The 20,166-nt window shown below is 24.9% G+C and overlaps 3 protein-coding genes across 12 annotated transcripts; 2 read left to right on the top strand and 1 right to left on the bottom strand.

Annotated features, from left to right (window-relative positions):
• Positions 1-434: 434 nt before the first annotated feature.
• Positions 435-9,292, bottom strand: LOC112599717. 6 transcript variants are annotated; one of them, XM_025346747.1, is made up of 10 exons: positions 9,015-9,292; positions 3,828-4,060; positions 3,643-3,757; positions 2,757-2,883; positions 1,563-1,749; positions 1,350-1,494; positions 1,160-1,273; positions 952-1,047; positions 696-866; positions 435-582 (listed from the first exon to the last, which is right to left on the bottom strand). In XM_025346747.1, the coding sequence occupies exons 1-9, from the start codon at positions 9,048-9,050 to the stop codon at positions 732-734; spliced, it is 1,188 nt and encodes a 395-aa protein (XP_025202532.1). In that variant the 5' UTR covers positions 9,051-9,292; the 3' UTR covers positions 435-582; positions 696-731. The 6 variants fall into 6 exon arrangements, with proteins under 6 accessions (XP_025202532.1, XP_025202533.1, XP_025202534.1 ...); XM_025346748.1 differs by lacking the exon at positions 9,015-9,292 and adding an exon at positions 6,206-6,335; XM_025346749.1 differs by lacking the exon at positions 435-582 and having other exon boundaries at positions 730-862; positions 9,015-9,291.
• A 1,022-nt stretch (positions 9,293-10,314) lies between these two features.
• On the top strand, positions 10,315-11,072 carry LOC112599796. Its single transcript, XM_025346860.1, has 3 exons — positions 10,315-10,396; positions 10,543-10,724; positions 10,899-11,072. The coding sequence occupies exons 1-3, from the start codon at positions 10,315-10,317 to the stop codon at positions 11,070-11,072; spliced, it is 438 nt and encodes a 145-aa protein (XP_025202645.1).
• A 2,519-nt stretch (positions 11,073-13,591) lies between these two features.
• On the top strand, positions 13,592-19,169 carry LOC112599670 (target of rapamycin complex 2 subunit MAPKAP1-like). Of its 5 annotated transcripts, none has more exons than XM_025346677.1 (9): positions 13,592-13,865; positions 16,463-16,594; positions 16,663-16,785; positions 16,980-17,122; positions 17,198-17,367; positions 17,442-17,618; positions 17,695-17,735; positions 17,813-17,929; positions 18,501-19,169. In XM_025346677.1, the coding sequence occupies exons 1-9, from the start codon at positions 13,793-13,795 to the stop codon at positions 18,902-18,904; spliced, it is 1,380 nt and encodes a 459-aa protein (XP_025202462.1). In that variant the 5' UTR covers positions 13,592-13,792; the 3' UTR covers positions 18,905-19,169. The 5 variants fall into 5 exon arrangements, 4 of the variants coding, with proteins under 4 accessions (XP_025202462.1, XP_025202461.1, XP_025202463.1 ...); XM_025346678.1 differs by lacking the exon at positions 13,592-13,865 and adding an exon at positions 16,292-16,384 and having other exon boundaries at positions 18,501-19,168; XM_025346679.1 differs by lacking the exon at positions 13,592-13,865 and adding an exon at positions 16,339-16,406.
• The last annotated feature ends 997 nt before the right edge of the window (positions 19,170-20,166 follow it).

The following is a 20,166-nucleotide window of genomic DNA, read 5'->3' as shown; positions in this document are numbered from 1 at the left end:
CAAAACATATGGGATGTTTGAATATTTATATGTTTCTATATTACTTATAAGCTGTATCCATATAATACCTACTATTAAATTACATTTATTAGTAGGAGTATTTAGATAATGTCTGAAATAGTATGTAATATTTCCGAAGAAAATCAAGTATAGTCGTTACTGATAGGTAAATTTAAATTTAATGGTAAATGTAATAGTTTAATCTGATAATTATTTAAGTATAATATTTATATTAAATAATAAATGATTAATATTAAAACTATATTATTGATATATACAAATAAAATAGGCATACCTATAATAACTTCACATACTTATCTAGTTATTCTAGTTTATGCTTATACACATTATTGCGCTATTAGTATTTATAGTTCTTATAGTGACAAAAAAAATTAATAAATCAAAATATTTTCCCTTTTATTTCATTTAAACACATTTCTTTTTCAGTAGGTACCTACACTTATTATGTATTATTAAATAAAAGTTATCTTTAAAATATTAATCTGTTGCTAGTAACGGAGCTTCCAGGTTAGGTAGACAAGCACATTAATCGCTTATATTGTAATCACTATAATAGGTAACCTATATAATCACAGTAATAAATTATTATTTCGAATAAGTTAAAACTAATTTTAAAACACACAGATTAAGAGTGAATTTTACTTAAATAACACATAAATACAAGGTAAACATACTATTAATAATTATGAAACAGTTTTGACCATATTTAGTTATAAACGAAATCTTGAATGCAGCTCATTATATTTTTTTTTAGGTCTCATGATATTGCCAAGCCATTTAGTAACAATGTGTTGATGAGATCCTAGTATGTTGTACCGTTCTGAATTGGTCTCGCGAAACTCTGTCTAGCAAATATAATTAATGAAAAAACATAAATTACACATACTAAATTATATGTTTACTAAATGCTTACGAAAATCCTTATCTCACCCTATTCATTGTTCTTTCTTGACTAAGTGTGTTTACCAAATCATTGATACGTTCATCCACTTCTTCAACATCTTTATGTATAGTTTCATCTGTTGTCTACACATTGTTTAAAAATAATCAGAGAATATGAATATAAATTATATTTTGAATACAATTTAAACGTATAGAATTCATAAAAAAAAATGTGTTAGATTTAAAATTAACTGACCTGTTTTAGCCATTGAGTTAAAGCTGCCGCTCTTTTGTTAAAACTTTTATAAACTTCTAGAGCATGACCAAATCTTTCTGAAACTTGTAAATCAGTAAACAAGTATTCAATCACCTAAATATTTAAGTAATTAAGAAAGAATTAGTGTTTTTAATATTATTAGGCATGTAGGGTAACTGTAGATAGGTACTTGTAGAATAGCGAATACTTCTCTTGAAGTACAATACGGGAATTGAACACCAGGCAACATGGTCTGTGCCATTCGAACACATAGAGCTGCTTTGTGCATTGAGTCTCTAGTTTTTAATGCTTGGCGAAATCTTATGGATTCGTCTCTATATATAATGATAAAAATTCGATTACAATAAATAATGATATACCAAAAAATAGCGTAGATATTTACTCTTCGGTTTGCAGTGATTGCCAACTTTTATATGCTGTACGACTATAATCAGCAGAGTCTTGTGCGAATAACGTAGCATCTTTCCACGACAATTCACCACTAACTAATGTATCTCGATAACTACGAACCCTGTCCAACTCCCGTTCTAATTGCCCGGTATTTGATGATTTATTTCCAACTAAATTTTCTGTATAAATAATTTTTATAACTCATTACTACAAATCCATAAGAATTCCGGATAAAATTGTATAATGTAGTACAGGGTAGTCCAACCTAAAGATCTGCAATTCTCAAAGCCTTTTTTTGGCCCTCCTTAGACATATATATATATATATATAGTAAATAACTTTAGTGTTTATAAGAAAGTTTAAAAAAAAAAACAAAGTAGTGGGATATGGCTCGGCAGCAGTCGCGATCACATTGCCGATTAATAATAATAATGATAAGTAATAACTATTCGATTTTCCTGACAGCGTAGATGTTATTCACAATCAGTAATCACTGAACAATGAAGTGTAAACTTCTATAATACTTATGTTTAAATTTTTTTTTTTTTTGTTGATGACCTTTCTAGTGTTTATAAATGTATAAATTGGCTCTCCAACTACAAAAATTTGAACCACTCTGGTGTAGCATATAGCTAAAATTAGAAAATTGTTGTTACATTTTCCCCAAGAGTTACTTTTTATTTTGATTTGTAGCTCTCCAAAAATTGTGGGTTTTTATTTATCTTTTATTTAATAGTCATAATAGATGAGTTTATATCGACGATCTGAATTAATAAAATAAAACAATATAATTACATTACAATTTGTTGAAATTTATAGCCAATTTATTCATTTTTTTATGTAATACATTTTTACGTGATGACTTATATTTGATAGTATTGTACTATTGTATCTTTTATATAATAATATATACAATTTAAATGAATGTTATAGTATATATAACACTAAACATCAATAATTATAAAAGCTAAATTCATTCTATACGCGTACATTTTTGTTAATTAATTTATAAATTTAAAATAGTGAGAAGTATTTTGATTTTGTGTTATTCTAATCGAGAGTAGGAAATATATTTTAAATAATTTTAATCATTCATATAATATTTCCAAAGTATAATTATTTATAATTAATTTACAACTGACAACCGACTTAAAATTCAATTATAAAATCATATTTTTATTCTTACTTATTATTAGTTCTTGACTTTCATAAAGTTTCTGTAAATGTTGTACTCTTATACTAAGTTTTGATATTTCTTCTTCACTTCTAGCTCTCATTTGACTTAACCAATTTAAATGGTGCAGTTTTATAGACTGAAATTTACAATTGTAATAAAATATTTATTAATATATCAGTAGTAGGTAATACTTGAGGAACATTTTAGAATATTCCAAAAAAATATTTTTTAATTATTATTCAATAATTGTTTAGGTATTCAAAGTTTTGTATAATTAGTTTATAGATTACATATTAGTCGGAAGTAAAATATTAAATTTAAATAATAATTAATACATTATCAATGTTATACCTAACTAAAATGAATAAATATTTTTATAATTTATAATTTCAGTCTATTATTTTATAGTTTTTTTAAAATAAATAATTGTAATATTAATACTATTGCTATAAATAATTTAAAAAATTTTTTTAAAAAAGATAAAAAATATATAGGTACAAGTTATTGTGAGTGAGACTTTTATAAATAATTGTTGAAATTATTTTTAGTTATCAGTGAATTATCTATACATATGAAATATATCATAATATCATATAACTGACCAAAACTTTGTCCTTTATTAATATTCTAGTTTTTTAAGTAGTAAATGTTTAAAAAAAATATAAAAGATACTCTAATTATATAGCTGTATTAACGATTAAATTCGTGTATATCCGGCTATATCGAAGGGAATTTTTTTATGGCAGAAATTAAAGATATTGTCTAATTAATTAAAAATAACAGTTTCTTATTTTTAGAATTCATTATATCAACGAAAATCATGAATAATTCATAAATTTTTAGATATATTTAAAACTTAATTATTATGTATTCAAAAATAAAAAACACAATTTACTTTTCGATTAAGATTAGCAATGAATTCTTCGTGTTCTATTGCAAGTATTTGATTCAAATTTATTCGTAGTTCTACCATGACAGTCCGAATCGCGTTGTCACTTTCATCTACGATTCTAAACATTGTGCAAAAACACATAAATATATTTATAATTTATGTTTTTACATAATTTTGTCATTCTGTACCTTGGATTAAGATATCTTTGGGAAAATCGGTCGTTGGATGTCATTTCAACATCTGCTATACGTTCTTGACTGAGCTGACTCATAAGATTTTCTATATCTGCAATAAAACGATCTAGTTTTGCCATCTCGTGACCTAAAGATGGGGCCGGTGCAGCTTGTTCTTCTCTAGCGATTTCACGCTCTACTTTTTGATATGCTTCAATACCAGTTTCTCTAGAACCCATTCCGTTATCCTATATACGCATATTAAACAACTACATATTACTTAAAAATACTTTTATCTTATTTTTTCATCAAATGGTTAAACTAATTGGAAAATATTTTAAGTCTTAAAATATAATATACACATGAATATCTATTATGAATTTAATCCGTTTTTAACAATCTAATCCAATATATATATACAATATACACAGAATAAAATTGTCCTTTGATGGTATAAGCTATTATTTTTTCAAATCAAAACTTTTTCTATTTTAAATTGTTAAACAGATAGTTTTTTTTTTTAAATATAAATATATTAAAATTAAAATTCGAACTAATAGTTTCTTAGTGATTGATTTGTATGTAGATACTATAAAGATTTAAAAAATATGAAGGATAAAATTAAAATTTTACGTAACTAATATTAGCTTACTAAAAATATATAATTTGTAAAACATAATTAAAATAATAGACTTAATATTATCTCGTACATGTTTAATATTTTATGTGAATCATTCATAAAGATTATTATTATTATTTATAGTATATAAAAAAAATTATTTCAAAAACTACTTGTTCAAATTTTTGATCTTATTTTTTTAAATATAGAAAAATTTAGAAAGTATGATTGACTGTATTTTTAAAGTTTAGGCCAAACAAAATTAAACATTGGTTATTGATATATTTTATTTTATTTGAAGAATGTACTCATACATTTTTAACATATAAATATAGATAAATTAAATTTTATTGAATAATGATTAAATTTTCATGACAAAACATTAAATAATTTAGACATTTAGTACATTTATTTTAATATTTAAATATTTAGAATTAGGTCAACTAATTTGGTGAACGGCGCAAAGTATAGGCAATATAGGTACATAATAGCGTTGTATAATATAATTAAGAAAAAAATAATGTTTAATATTGATAAATGACGGTTAAGGCGTTCGTCGTTTGTATAATTTTTACTTATGTTAATTTCTTAATTACGTGATTTGTAAACTTGATTGAATTTAATTTACCATAAAAAAATTTCAAGTAGTGTATGACAATTATTTTGGTTCACATAGTTTCAATTTATTAAATAAATATTTTTCGCTATTTTCATTTCTATTATGTCTTAAATTATTACTTTTTTGAATGATAAATATTAAAAAAAAATTTTTATCTACATCAGAATTGTTTTTCTGAGAATTCAAATGCATAAAAATCGAATTTCAAACAATTAATTGAATATTTATGATCACGACTTACTAAATTTTCCATTAGAATATGAGTGTTTACTTTTAAAAGAATCTCCCTGTATAATAAAAGTACTAAATACAATGAACTGGTGACCTCAGCGATAATCTATGGAGGATGAGTAACATACAAGAATTCAAAAGTATTTAAGACATTATTTAAAATTTAAACTATTCACTGCACCTTTAAGGTAGAATATCATATGACAAATTAAAAACCATAGTTATTGTTTTAAAATAAAATAGTTGTTTTTTATTAATTACTCTGAACTCTAAAGTACTCAAGTACCTATTGGTACTATCTTTATTATATAAGAACAATAAGCATATTATATGTATCTAAAATTTGAAAAATATGTCAATAAATAAATTTATTTATTTTAAAATATATATTCATATTAGTTAGAATATTACTTTTGAAGATATGCTAATACTTCATTTTTACGAGTATATTTAACTAGACCAATTTGGTCAAATAACAGATCAGTAAAATTGTCACATGCATAAATATAATATTTTATTCACCACTTTTTTTATTATCAATTTATTGGTTTTAATTTATTTTTCGATAAACATAACTTTAATAGTATTATCATGTCCCACAATGGTAAGGTATACCTACCTATTTATTTACTGTATGACGATAATTTTTAAGATAAGGAGTTTTTATATCAGAAATAAATATGTTTTTCATGTATCAGTTATATAAAATTTAAAAGTAATTAACCATACCTTTATATACCTATGATACTTATTAGCTGTAATAATCTTTAACCTTGTTTGAAAATTACGATGATATGACATATTATCGCAATTAATTATGTTCAGACATTATCATATGGTTTCGAATTTCTAATTATCATTTAGACAAGTACAAGTGTACAACAAAGGTTAAAGATTTATATTGCAAAACAAAATATTATATACCTATATTATATTATTGGTATTGATTTTCCGTTAATCTGATTAATTATTTCCAATACAAATATAATGTGTATAATGTAATGTAAATTGTATCTATTTCCAAAACATATCTATGTGAATCATATTATTGTGTCCTTCGTTTAACCAATCATTTAATTATAAAATAATATTTTTATTTATTAATATTTATGTTTTTGATTGATTTCCCTTGACAATTTGTATATAAAACACCATTTCTGCCGTTTCTGGATGAGTGCGTCGACCTGTTTAGTTATAAATGCATGTGTTTAAGTAAACTGCGTGGTTGCTTAGGAACATCTAAACACAAAATATACGCTTATCTTTACATCAAAAACTTAAAATATTTATTTTTTTTTGCTAGTAATTTCAAAAAGAATTATAATTTTAAATAATTTTTGAACATTTATAAGTTTATTTATTTAGTAATAAATAATAATACAAGAAATATGTAAATGTCAAACATTGATGATACAAGAGTTGAGCTGCACACCTAAGCTGGGATGCCTGTATTAAATTTTTAAAGTAATAATAAATCATTTCAAACAGGGATAAATTAATTAAATAAAATATTTAACTAATAGAGTATATAACCATACGTAATAGACTTAAAATACATTATTTTGAAAATCATTAAAGTCCAAATTTTCTTCTACTAATATTTATATAACTAGATAAAATTAAGTACAATTTTGATAAAGCACAAACTACACATGGGCAAAGCCGGGTAATTCGGCTAGTAATATATAATTTAAAAAATTCAATCTATTTTTAAATTTAAATCAACTAAGTTGATTTGAAATCAGTCTATTAGTTTTTTAAAGTATAGATTTCTGTTTACTCAGAAATGTTTATGTTATATAGGAAGAGGTCGATTTAGCTTTTTCCATTTATTTAAATACACATCATAAATAATTTATAGTTGTATTAATATTTTCAGAAATTATCAAATTTGTATATTATAAATAAAAATGTATCATTAAAAAATATTTTTTGTATATCCTGACAGTATACTTACATAAAACAATAACATTTATGTATTTTCAAAATATGAATTTTTTTATTCTTAATGCAAAATTAATTTAAACACTCAAACTAAATCTTGCGTCGTCGTTTCACCTGTGTAGTCACTAGTCACGTAGGCAATGTCTTATCAGTTATTCGCAATTACTTACCTGTTTCGGCCGTTTTTTTGTTGCAACTGGTCTTATATTATATAGTAATAATAAGTCAGTGGACTACCGATATCACTATAAAAACAAGAGTAGGTCATATAATTAATTCGACCACATTATCAGCATATTAGTCGTTATTTATTAATTAATTATATATTTAAATTTAATTGTCTATACATAGGTACTAAATTACAAATAGTAAGTTTCATATTAGAAAAATAGGTTAGGCGAATGGATGTACAGTATAATTAATACCATTTACTCCAAAACAATAAACTATAATGAGGCTAAAAATATTGAGACAAGGTGCATGGTCTATATAATTATTATAATCATAGTGACATATTATTATTAGTGATTTATATTTTTATAAACGTAATATTATTGAAGTAAACCATATATTAAAAAAAAAAAAACATATAAATACAGTATATGCAAAGTTTATTTACAAATAGTTTAAACTTATTTTTTCATTAAAAATATAATTGTTTTAACACTGTCCCCGTTGAAAATTTATATTCGAACATACAGTTAAAATTGTTTTGAATAAATCGTACACATTTATCCAGCGAATAATTGTTTAATGATAAAAAAATCACCATGTAAATAGATAACACTATTATGATAGATCACCTAACAATGAAATTAACCAAAAAAATTAATGATTATTTATTTTAAAATTAATAAATATTTGCATTTATATTTTACAATTTGAAAAAAAATCAGATCTGTAGACATATTTAAAATAAGTACATCCATTACATAAATCAATTGTTATTTTAAAATTGTTTTTTCTTAATAACTCTTAGTATTAATAACACTTTATATTTACAAAAAATTGAACTCTGCTATATTATGGTTCATAATATCATTAATAGCATATTCTCAACACACGGAGTAATGCAATTTAATTTCTCGAATTATCTCCTACCATTTCACGAGCTTATCTAAACTTGATACGAAACTTGCAAATAAACAAATATGTGTATTATTTATGGACATACCCTGGTACTTAGAAATAAGTTTAAAATATATCACTGTCTACAGCCTTACACCAAAGAAATAAATGTAATAAATAAAATTAGATCAAATAGCAAAATAAAAATTAGTGAAAATCAGATTAATAAAATGAGTTAGAAAAATAGAGTGATTTCCAAGACAGAAACACTGAAATTACTTACAATATATTATAGATATGTAAATATCAAATATTAATACATTTTTGCATACTTTAATTATTTTTAACTGTGTACACAGTGCACACTACCTATACGTTACAGATAAACCTAATGATAAAAATCTGTATTAGTTTAAAATTATCATTTTCAATAATAACAATAAATACCATGTACTATTGTGATAAATGATAACAATATTTAACTTATGGTATACTAATTGAGTGTCTTATATATAATTCGTAAAATTCCAAAACGTGTTATTTAAATAAATCATATTAAGAAATAATTGTATATAAAAAAAAAATATTTGAATAACACCAAGTATTACAGGATATAGATAATTTTTAACTATTTTCAACTAAAACAACATAATTTCAAATTTATAATAAAGATACTTTAAAACTTCTTTCATTATATTTTAAAGAATATTAAAATACTCACATTTATGCTTCCTTGAGTGCTCGGGGCACATCCCATATTTTTTCATGCAGTTCGTTTACCATATCGCTTGTGATGTCCTCTCTTTTCCAACCGCCATCCTCCATTTCGATACTAACTTGATACTAACAAATAAGATTTAAGAAAATACTATTTTTATTTTTACTATTATTTATTATGAATTAAAAAAAAAAAAAGGATAAATAAAAGAAATCTTATCTCTTGACATTAAATATACATTAGTTTTAATAATACGAACAATCGAATCGTTAACACACAAGTAGCAGGTAACTAATATTGTACATTTGTAAAGTAGATACTAAAATAATTTTGATTTGTAGTGTACTTGCGCTTGTAGCTATAGCAACTTACGACCTTGCCAAACACTCACTAATTTTTTACATTCGTAAAAAAATTATACGTGTACTCTCAATAAATATTATACTTTTACATGTTGTCCGAAAAGTTTCATAGGAACCATACCATATAATAGGGTTTCACGCAAATAGGTCAACATTTTTCTATTATAGGGAAGATGTCTCAAGGGCTTTTAACTAACATATATATATAGGTACATTCACCTTGCATTAAACTATATGACCCAGAAAATTATTCCTGTAATCACGATGATTTTAACAATTTTTTCTACAATAAATAAATATGTAAGCATACAGCACATACATGTATATAAACTATATTTAGCCATTATACATATATTATGTACAAACAGCATAATTATGTTGCAATTAAAATTTAATAATGATTTTAGCAGTTTTTAGGATAATCAATAAATATTTAAAATTATTTCTTATGCTATAGTACAGCAATAGAATTTAAAATACAAGATATGTAAAATCATTTTAATCTTAAATATATAGTATTAGTAAAGGATATAAATAATATTACTTTTACTTATTAAAATTTAAAAAACTAAATTATAATATGTAATATTATAATAATTACAAATAATTTTTGTTATACATGAATACATAAATATTGCTAAGTATAGTTATATATCATTTTATTGGTACAAGAATCGGCAAAAATAGATGGAAAAATTGTTTTTATTAAATTAGGTACTATAATATCTATATATGTTGTTATAAATATACTTCTGGCCACCTACAACTTTCTTTGTCAAAATTAAAATAACATGATATATTTACTAAACTAATAAACATTTTCTTTTATAAATAACAATAAACCCACATCAGATATATTTTTATTAAATAGCTAGTAAAGATTTATTTGAATACTAAATACTAATTTATACTCAGTAAATAGTAATTGCTTGAAGAAAAAAATGTCACTAAAATATAACGAAGAGTTTAAATACGCATTACGTGATATAGCAAACAACTCGTTCAAACTGGAAAACCAATTTGGTAATTTGACAATTATGTATTTTAAAATTGTAGTCATTCATGTGCTACTAAGACTATTACTTATATTCTATCCATATAAATTATAGTCATTTAGTATTTTAATCAATAATCATTATAATTGTTATTACCATTATTTTACATTTTAGACAGAGTTCGTTGTACTGAATGGGTTCATAAGCTGGTAATGCTGTCAGATGACTCTTTAGAAAATATTAAAATTCGCAATGATTATGCTCAATATTTACGTATAATGCTTAGAGCTGGTGTTCTGCATGGAATCTTTTCCAACAGTCCACCTACAACTTTAATACCTTTCCCTGAAGCTATGGTAAGATGAAATATAATTTAAAATCACGCATATACCTAATTAATAATAATAACTATTAAGTTGGGAGTCATTAAATTTTTAATTGTGAATAAAAAAAAAAGATTGACTAAAACAAAAGTATTAAAATTAAATGATTTTGATAATATAGTACATTTTCAAATATTTCTTATTTAGGGAAAACTAATAGCATCAAAAGTAACATCTCTTCCACCTATGGGACCAATAAATGTGTATATGAAGCACTGGTCTCCAGATGGACGAGCTTATGTCGCTATAAAACCGATACCTGGAAAAGGAGTATTAACGTATTTATCAGTCACTCCCATAACAGATGGACAACATAATTAATTTGAATATTAATAATAAATTAATTTAATTTTTAATTGACTTTTCAATTATTTTTCACTTATAGACTATAGTCAATAATTATCACAATATAATCATATAAAGGTATAAAAAGTAATTAAAAACACAAAAATTAGAATTACTAACTTTTAATTTAATTTTAAACTAATTAAGTCATACTATAACTATATTTTCTAATAAACAAAAAATCTCCAAATAGGTATACTTTGTATCTAGTTAATAATACTATTCATTATTTGATACCAAAGGTCCTTCACTCTTTTATTTTATTCCAACTAGTATAATAGTTTTATATTTTTATATTTATAAAAGTAATTTAGAAAATATTTGAGTTATTAAAATTATAAACATTTACTATTAGATTATAAATAAGTATATAAGTATATTGTATCAAATTATTTTAATGAATATAAAAGGGTGCAAAGCAAGTTTTCTAAAATACAAATAAAAGAATTTTATTTACGCAAATTGTTAATAAATTATTTGTTTTTGTGCGTAGTCGTTTAACTTGTTATTTATGATAAAACACGTTATTTTATAAAATTTAGTAAAATTTAAACAATTTTGAGTACACGAGTAATGTGTAAATAATAATACTAATACATAACAGATATATTTTTTGTATGAAACATTTTTTTTTTTTTTATTTAGAAAATATACGAATTGTACAGACCTTGGGGAACAATAGCGTATTGATATTATTATGATAAAATCTAAAATAAACATAATAATTTTTAAAAAGAAGTCATCTATTAAAAACATTTTTAACTATAGTCTATAATATAATTTGTTAATTTATTTATTCGTATTTAAAAATACGAAATAGATACAAATATTACCCATTATCACGAGTAGGTACAATTAAAAACTGTAAATTATGCTAAAAATTTAACTACCTACGAAGCTAGAGTAATCAAAACACAAATAACAATAATAAGAACATATTTTTTAATATTTTTTCTGAGGCTATTGATATCTCTGGGTACTAAGCCCTCCTCCGGATGATCAACTATATTAGATGCTCAATGATAATTTAATGACTGTTTATATTTTTGCATTTATTTAATTTAATAATCATACTTAAATATTGTATTCTTTTCAATAGACATAATTTATCACAGATATTCAACTTAAAATAAATTAAAAACATTAAAATTATTTATTTTTCATATTTTTCATTAACATTTTATGTAATTGCATAATACATTTACAATACTATGCGACTGAGGTCTATAGGTAATGATGTTGAAAGTTTTGAATGTGTTATTTTTGATTATAATAGCCGTTATTAGGCAGTAATGAACAATATAAAATAAAATAAATGTTTGTTGTGTGTTCAGGGTACCCTGCAGACCCTGCACCCACCATAGCACTACATAATATGTATATTTTCTCGGAATAGTATAATGACCTCGGTCTAGCATTTCTGCCATTCTGAGGTCATTGGTAAAACCACAACACAAAAAAGTAATGTATTATTTATTAAACTCACAAGTCCAATAATTCAATACTTTTAGGCATTGATATATTATATACCTACCTGTTAAACTATAATATAATTACTTATTACGAATAATAGTTGTATATGCGAGCTGACCTACACGGTCCATAGCAATGAAGATAGCAATTTAATAATAATTAATTAATAACATATAATAGTAGATAATATTAAAATTTTTAATTAACAAATATGTCTCAACTCATATGTTAATATTAGCGAAATTTATATTTAAATTAACTTTGATTATAATATATTTTTTTTTAATAGGTGTTAGTACTTTTTTGAACATACCGTATTCTTTATTCAATAAGAATATAAAAATAATAAAATAATAAAATTAATAGCTGACAATATTGTAAAATCGTTTACAAATTACAATGTGACAAGATGTGTGCAAGTTATACTACGTATACTTAAACACCCTAAACATATTTTATTACATGCAGATATAATATGCCAATATAACTGCAATAAATATGTGGAGTGTTAGTAAATTTATAAGAGTGTTCTCCGATAAATCTTTATATGTATGCATTCCACAAGTGTCCAGTATTCTGTCGCAAGGTCGTATCGTGTTGATAAGGCATTCGTGTACCTACCTACGAATATTTAATATATCTGTACTTTTAAGTTGTTCATTATATGACGTAATACGTTATTTAGATAGGTACTTGTCTATCTATCGTGGAACGTGGATGTAAAACAATACCTGTAGCCCTATAGGCTATATCTATATTTTATACAAGTAAAAAGTATTATGTGTATCATAACGATTCGTGTACGATGCATACGTGCATACACGTAAGAATTCTTGTAAATAATCCATAAATGGAATTTTCTCTCAAGGTAAGTAAGTAGGGACTTGTCACAGTCACTGGACTGATTTGAGAATCAAATAGTGTATAATAATAAAGGTAAATCTCGCAATATCTATTCGTACGAACAAAACGACAAAACGTCGGCACTGAATCTTTTGCTTATCAATTTATCGTATGGTCTTATCACGATACATTTTTGAAAAAAGTCGTAGTAGTGTATGTTTTAATTTTTAAATTGATGTACAGTTGGTAAAATCGAAATAAATCATATAAAATTTTCGCCGTAGTCATCAATGCTCGGCTGTGAAAAAATTCCAATACTCCAATATTAGTTGTCGACGAATTCTTCACCGCTCTTGTTAATCATTCGACGACATAAAGTAATGGCACTCTACGACAGCAAACATTGGCTTCTCTCTCACATCAGAAACTCGTTCATATCGTCAGATGACACAGGTAATCACTTCAATACAAATAATCACTAACATCGAAGTGTTCTACTGTCGACGAATCAATTAATTGCGAGTTTACTGTTATTGTCATATTAAATTAGTTTTATTATCATAGACAGTTAGGTATAGATAGGTAACATTAATATGCCAACGACCGCAACGAAAACAAATAGACAGATGTTAGGACGTCGTATTTAATACGTTTATGTTTACGGAGCAAGACTATTCGAGCAGGTAACACTGTGTACTATCAAGGTGTCCAAGGGTGGGGCATGGTTATCTGGAGAAAATTTTTTTCAACGAAAGTTTTTTCTCGCGTTTAAAATAAAAAAAAGACTAGGTAATTGCCTAGAAATTCCTCGCCGTGTTCCGTATTCCATTTTTATACGCCATATTTTTTTTACATTTTTCTGGCAATAATTCTTCAAACTATAGTTTTTTTCTATCCAAAACTGTTGATTGTCAAAGTTATTCCGTACGATTCAATCATCATTGTATTCTACAAAAACAGAAAAAATATATTATACTTAAAATCTGTACCGCCCAGGTACAGAATCCAATCAGTGCGAGTAAACAACAATCCGTGATCTATGTATAGTCCGATGTAACGTTTTAATGTCATATTTTTTTTTTATCTTATCTTGTGAATTGTTTTCCAACGTTCATCATTACAAGTGCTGTAAAGCAATGTTTTTAATTTAATCGTTTTTTTTCACTATTTCTTTATAATAATACTTATTTTAAATTAAATCCATTATACTAACCTACAGTTAAATTTTCGTGTATCCAATTTATAATTTTTGACTGAAAAATTGTTTCCAAGAAGAAATCATGGTCATTATCAATGATCTCGATTACCAGCCATTCCAATCGCTAGTCAATGTCGACAGTATTCCATTTGTTATTCCGGAATGTACAATTACAAAGAAGCAGCCAAACAAGACATTTAGTGAAATTCAACATCTCATAACCAATGGACGACATAAAGAAGTTAAAAAACTATTACGTAGCCACCATTGGCCCGCCGATAACATGATTCGTTCCCAATTGTGGTCCGCATTGTGTAAACAGCATAACAACAATAATATGACTGAAGGTTTTTACTGGGATCTAGTTGTACAATTATTTGGTACAAAGGAATTACCAGATAAAACTAGTATATTACCACCATTTGTTGATTCGAAACACCGGCATATTTATCATTTAACTGCTGTTGGTAAAGAAGTAGCTGACCGAGTTGTATGTGTACTTGGGTTTGCATGTCCTGATATTACTTACAGTCCAGCAATATATTCATTAGTTTCATTATTTTTACATTTTATGCCTGAAGAAGAATGTTATAATAGCTTAACAAGTCTTGTGTCATCAAAACGATTAGTTTTTATGACACAAACAAAATCATTATATGAAGTTACATGGAGAACTGTAATGCGAGTTACAAGAAAGTATGCAAGTAGTGCTTCAATTAATTTAACAAAATTTTGTTCGGCCACTAAAATAGAACATGTATATACTGATTGGATGTGGTGGATTTTTCAAGGCCTTCCATTTCATCATGTCGTAAGGGTTATGGATTGTTATTTACATGAAGGTATTAAAGTATTATATAGAGTTGCCATGGCTGTATTAAAACTTTTTCATAAAAATACTAATAAAAGAAATTCTCCTTGGGCTTTAGAAGCTCTTAGTAATGGATTAGAAGCTACTTTAATGAAATTTTGTAGACAAATGCCCGTTAGTCCTAATAAATTGTTAAAAACAGCATTTAATATTCGAGCATTAAGTTCTGCCTATTTACATAGAGTTTTTGTTAAAACTGAAATGTCAATGAAGTCAAAAGCCATTACTTCAAATTCACATCAATTGTTAAGGTCTCGATCAAGTGAAAACTTGCCCACTAGTCAATCTCAAGTAAATATTCAGCTTCTATCACATACACTTAGTACACGAGAACTTTTTACATTATGGTCATGGTTACCAATGAGAATAACAATGTATCAACCTATTTTATTATATACTACAGAAGAACATGGATGCAGCTTGACTACATTTTATTTTAGAGTTGAACAACATGAACCGACATTGTTAATTATTAAAACTTGTACTGATGATGTATTTGGAGCTTATTGTTCAACTAAATGGCTTGAGAGGAATAGAAAAGATGATAGAGGAAACAGGACAGCATATTTTGGAACCGGAGAAACATTTCTATTTAGTCTGTTTCCTGAAAGATCAAAATATCCATGGGTTGGTATGGAAAATGATAATGTTTGTCATTCAAATGAACTTTTTATGGCTGCTGATTCTAAAATGATAACTATCGGTGGTGGTGATGGTCAAGCTATTTGGATGGATGAAAATATAAGATTTGGAAAATCAGATAGCTGCTCTACGTTTAATAATCCACCACTTTGTCCTGGGAAAGATTTCGAAATCAAAGTGTTGGAAGTTTATGGTTTTGGAGGTGCAATTCTGTGAAGAGGTGGTGATCGTGATTGTATAATAAACATTTTTCTATTCAAGGTTTCTTTATGTTTAAATTTTAGTAATTACATTTTATGTATATATTTGGATGTTTTTTTTATTAAATATTATTTATAGGGATTAGCGAGGTGGTTATGGGTGGAGAAAATGTGCTTCAAACAATATCCACATCAAAATATGACATATATCCAGGAATTGAAGATAATGAAGAAGAAGAAGAATTGGCAGAATCACTTGATATTCATACTGGTGAAATAAAAAAAAATTGTATTTTCTATTTTTCTTAGTTAATTATTAATTAATTTAAATTTTTAAAGAATTTGGAGTTCGACGTCAGCGATCTCATACGTCAGTTCAGCTAGAACGTCTGCAAAGAAATATGATAAAATCTGCTAATGTGCGCCATGTAAAATGGGAAATAACACCTGTTTCTCTTACAGGTATTTTTAAATTAAATAAATATTTTAATACAAATAAATCTATTTTCAAATGTTGATATTTCTATAACTTTATTTGTATTGATTTTAAATAAATTTTAAACTATTTAAATGTATTTATCCTTACACTTGTGTAATTTATTTACTAATAATTTTATGTATTACTAATAATGATTTTTAAACACTTAAACACATAGATGAAGAAAAGGCTGAATTATTTCCTAAAAAAGACATCAGTCACCAAAAAAAAAATTATGTTTCTGAATTATCTAAACTATTGAAAGCTTGTCCATATTTACCGCAAAATCCATTTCGAGAATATTCTAAATATGATGGAAATGTAAATACAGATTTACATTTTATTTATATATATATATAACCATGTATTATGATTAATATTGAAAAATATATTTAGGCCCAGCTAGGTGAAGCCACCCGAAAATATGGCATATTTATAACAATGCTTAATTTGGAGCGCCGTAACTATCCTATGCAAGTATCAATTATAGCCACTGCAAAAGTACATGATCTAATTGGACTAGTTTGCTGGAAATGTACTATTGAATATCCAGATTGCACATTAAAGTAATTGATATAAATTTATAAGAAGCATATATAATTTACAACAAATAATTAAATTGTATTTGTTTTATAACTAGAGATAGTGTTGATTGTTATGCTCTATATATAGCAGAAGATGATGGTGAAGTTGATTTTGATTTTCCATGTTTAGACTCTCGGGAAACTGTTGCTAAATTTGGATTTGGGTTCTTAGCTATTGTTGAGCGTGACAGTAAATTAGCACCAGCTACTTCAAATCATTCCCCTACATCACAGTAAGATGATTTTCTAAAAAATTAGTTTGTCTAATTTTAATTTTTATTGTTAATACTGAAAAACATCCTTTTTTAGGGAAGGAAATTCTGTCTTATGTGAAAATATAAACAGTAAAGGTAAGGTAACTTTTTTATTTAAAAATTAATTAGTCTCATTTTTTTCTCATTAATTTATTATTTATTATTTTATCTAGCTCAACAACAACTAGAAGGAGAATTAAATAAACTTCTTGCTATTGAAGCACCTTTATATCAATTGTATCATGTGAATATTTTGAATAAAGTTAGAGCAAAAATAGAAATACATTTAGGTAAGTGATAAATATTGTACTCTGTTTTAATGTTATTAAATTAATATCAATTTCAAGTTCTTAGATCGTAAAATCTATGTTTTAAAAGCATACTAATTTAAAAAATATATACAATTTAAAATGCCTATAAATTATAATATAAATATTTTGTGAAATTTTCAATTATACTTACTGTTATTCCTTTCAGAATTACAACAGTAAAAGTACAAAAATCATTTTTGATGAAAATTTGTGTTGCATAAGTAACTGTTTTTTACTATTATTTGTAAAGCTTTAATAATTACTTAGAAGAATATCCTATAAGATAACATTTGCTACCAGAAATTACCCTAAATGTTGATATTTGAACCTAATTTCTGCTCTAAATAATGAGTTACAGAAAAAAATAATAAGTATTAATAGTAATAATAAAAAAAAAAAACATAATTCTAAAACCTAAACATTTCACATTTCACTTAGAATCTAAAAAAGGAATTAAAAATTATCTCATTTATTAAATAGACATGGGTACAATAGTTTAATAAAAATTTGCAATAGTTTATAATAAATATTATATTTTTACTTTTATTAGGTATATCTGGACAAAAAATAGAATTAGATCCAGTTGTAAAACAAAGATCTAGCTCTAAATTTCCATGGACAAAACAAAAACCAGCAACGTATGACATGGATTGTGTAGTAGCATGTGATCTTACAGAAACAAAATCCAACAATCGTGCTGTCTTAAGACTTGTATATGATAGTACAGCATTAAGCTCAAGTATTGGAGATAGTGCCCCTGGTCAACAAGGAACTGCTGTATGGAGTAATTTTAAACACCATGATTTTGAAGCTGAACAAAAAGTGGCTGAAGATATCGTTCAAAAAATCAATAATATTTTAGAACTCAGATGCAGTGTAAGAAGACAGGAATATATATCATTACGTGAACGTAAATCACATCGCAGAAGAAGCTTTCATCTTGGTCCTAGATAAAGTCTGTAACTTATTTTTTTTTTAATAATTTTATTGGGTATCATGTGTTATGTTTTAAAGATTGTTGTTTTTACGCTGAAAAGTCATTAATGAATACGACATATAATTTATAAAAAATGTATTATTGTAATTAATTTTTTTGTTTTATAAAATCATATACTTATACATAAAATTAGTAAATACTCGCAATTCCTGTGACATTTTTCATGATTATAATTACATTTTAAGAGTTATTTATATGTTGACAGATAATTAATAATTCCAAAATTATTGTACATATTATATAGAACTATCATTGTCAATATTCATTTGATTGAAGTTATAAACCATGTTTTTTATAAAAACTTAATATCAATAATAAACATAAAATTTAGATAAATGTTTAATTTATACGAGTATATTTAAATTTTTAAATGCCTTTTACAGTTAAACCATATACCTTCTTCAAAAAAACAAAATATAAATAAGTATTCCAGTATATTTCAACTTTTCTATAACAGATCCTTTCTATCGGAGATGTGGACAATATTAATATTCTCCTTGATACCTTAATAATGAATAATAGACTTAATTTAAAACTAAATATATTTATAGTGCATCCAAGTTAAAACAATAACCAGTTTACAAAAAACTAATTTATTTAGTCAAATTGCTCATCATCTTAACTTGAATGTGTTATATTGTGCCATAGTCTTGCTAATTGAAACAATGAAACATGAATGTCCAAGCAAAGATTGTTACTGAATAAATTGGTAGTCCTATATTGTCGACAATAATAACGTTGTATAGATTTATAATTATATATATATACTAATATAATATATATTAAAATTTACTCTTGGAGGGGGTCTTAAAAAACATAATAATGCAATATATCATATAAGTTTATTCAATTAAATACAATTTATTTACTAAACTATACTACTATACTAATATACTGTCTTAAATTGAATAATATTAACCCAGATTGAATAAAGTTTCTTTTGTTGTAAGTTAAATGATTTTATTAGTTTTACTTTAAATGCATAGCATTTTTAATATATTTTTACTTTTTTTTTGTAAATTACAAATTTATGAAGAATTAATTATTTTTAGAACAGTAAAAGCATTTTTATACAATTAATTTGTAACCAATGACCATTATAGTTTTTAGAGAAAACTTAATGATTACAATTATGATTTAAATTTTAAATTTTTAAGACTTATTAAAATTTAACTTTGTTTGTATAATTGTATTCACTAAAGTATTAAAGGCTACAGTC

Source organism: Melanaphis sacchari, unplaced genomic scaffold (genome assembly GCF_002803265.2).
Source record: "Melanaphis sacchari strain LSU unplaced genomic scaffold, SCAv2.0 Contig54_pilon_pilon, whole genome shotgun sequence".
Lineage (NCBI taxonomy): Eukaryota > Metazoa > Arthropoda > Insecta > Hemiptera > Aphididae > Melanaphis > Melanaphis sacchari.
Note: the sequence above shows the minus strand (reverse complement) of the source record. Positions and strands in the feature narration are given on the sequence as shown.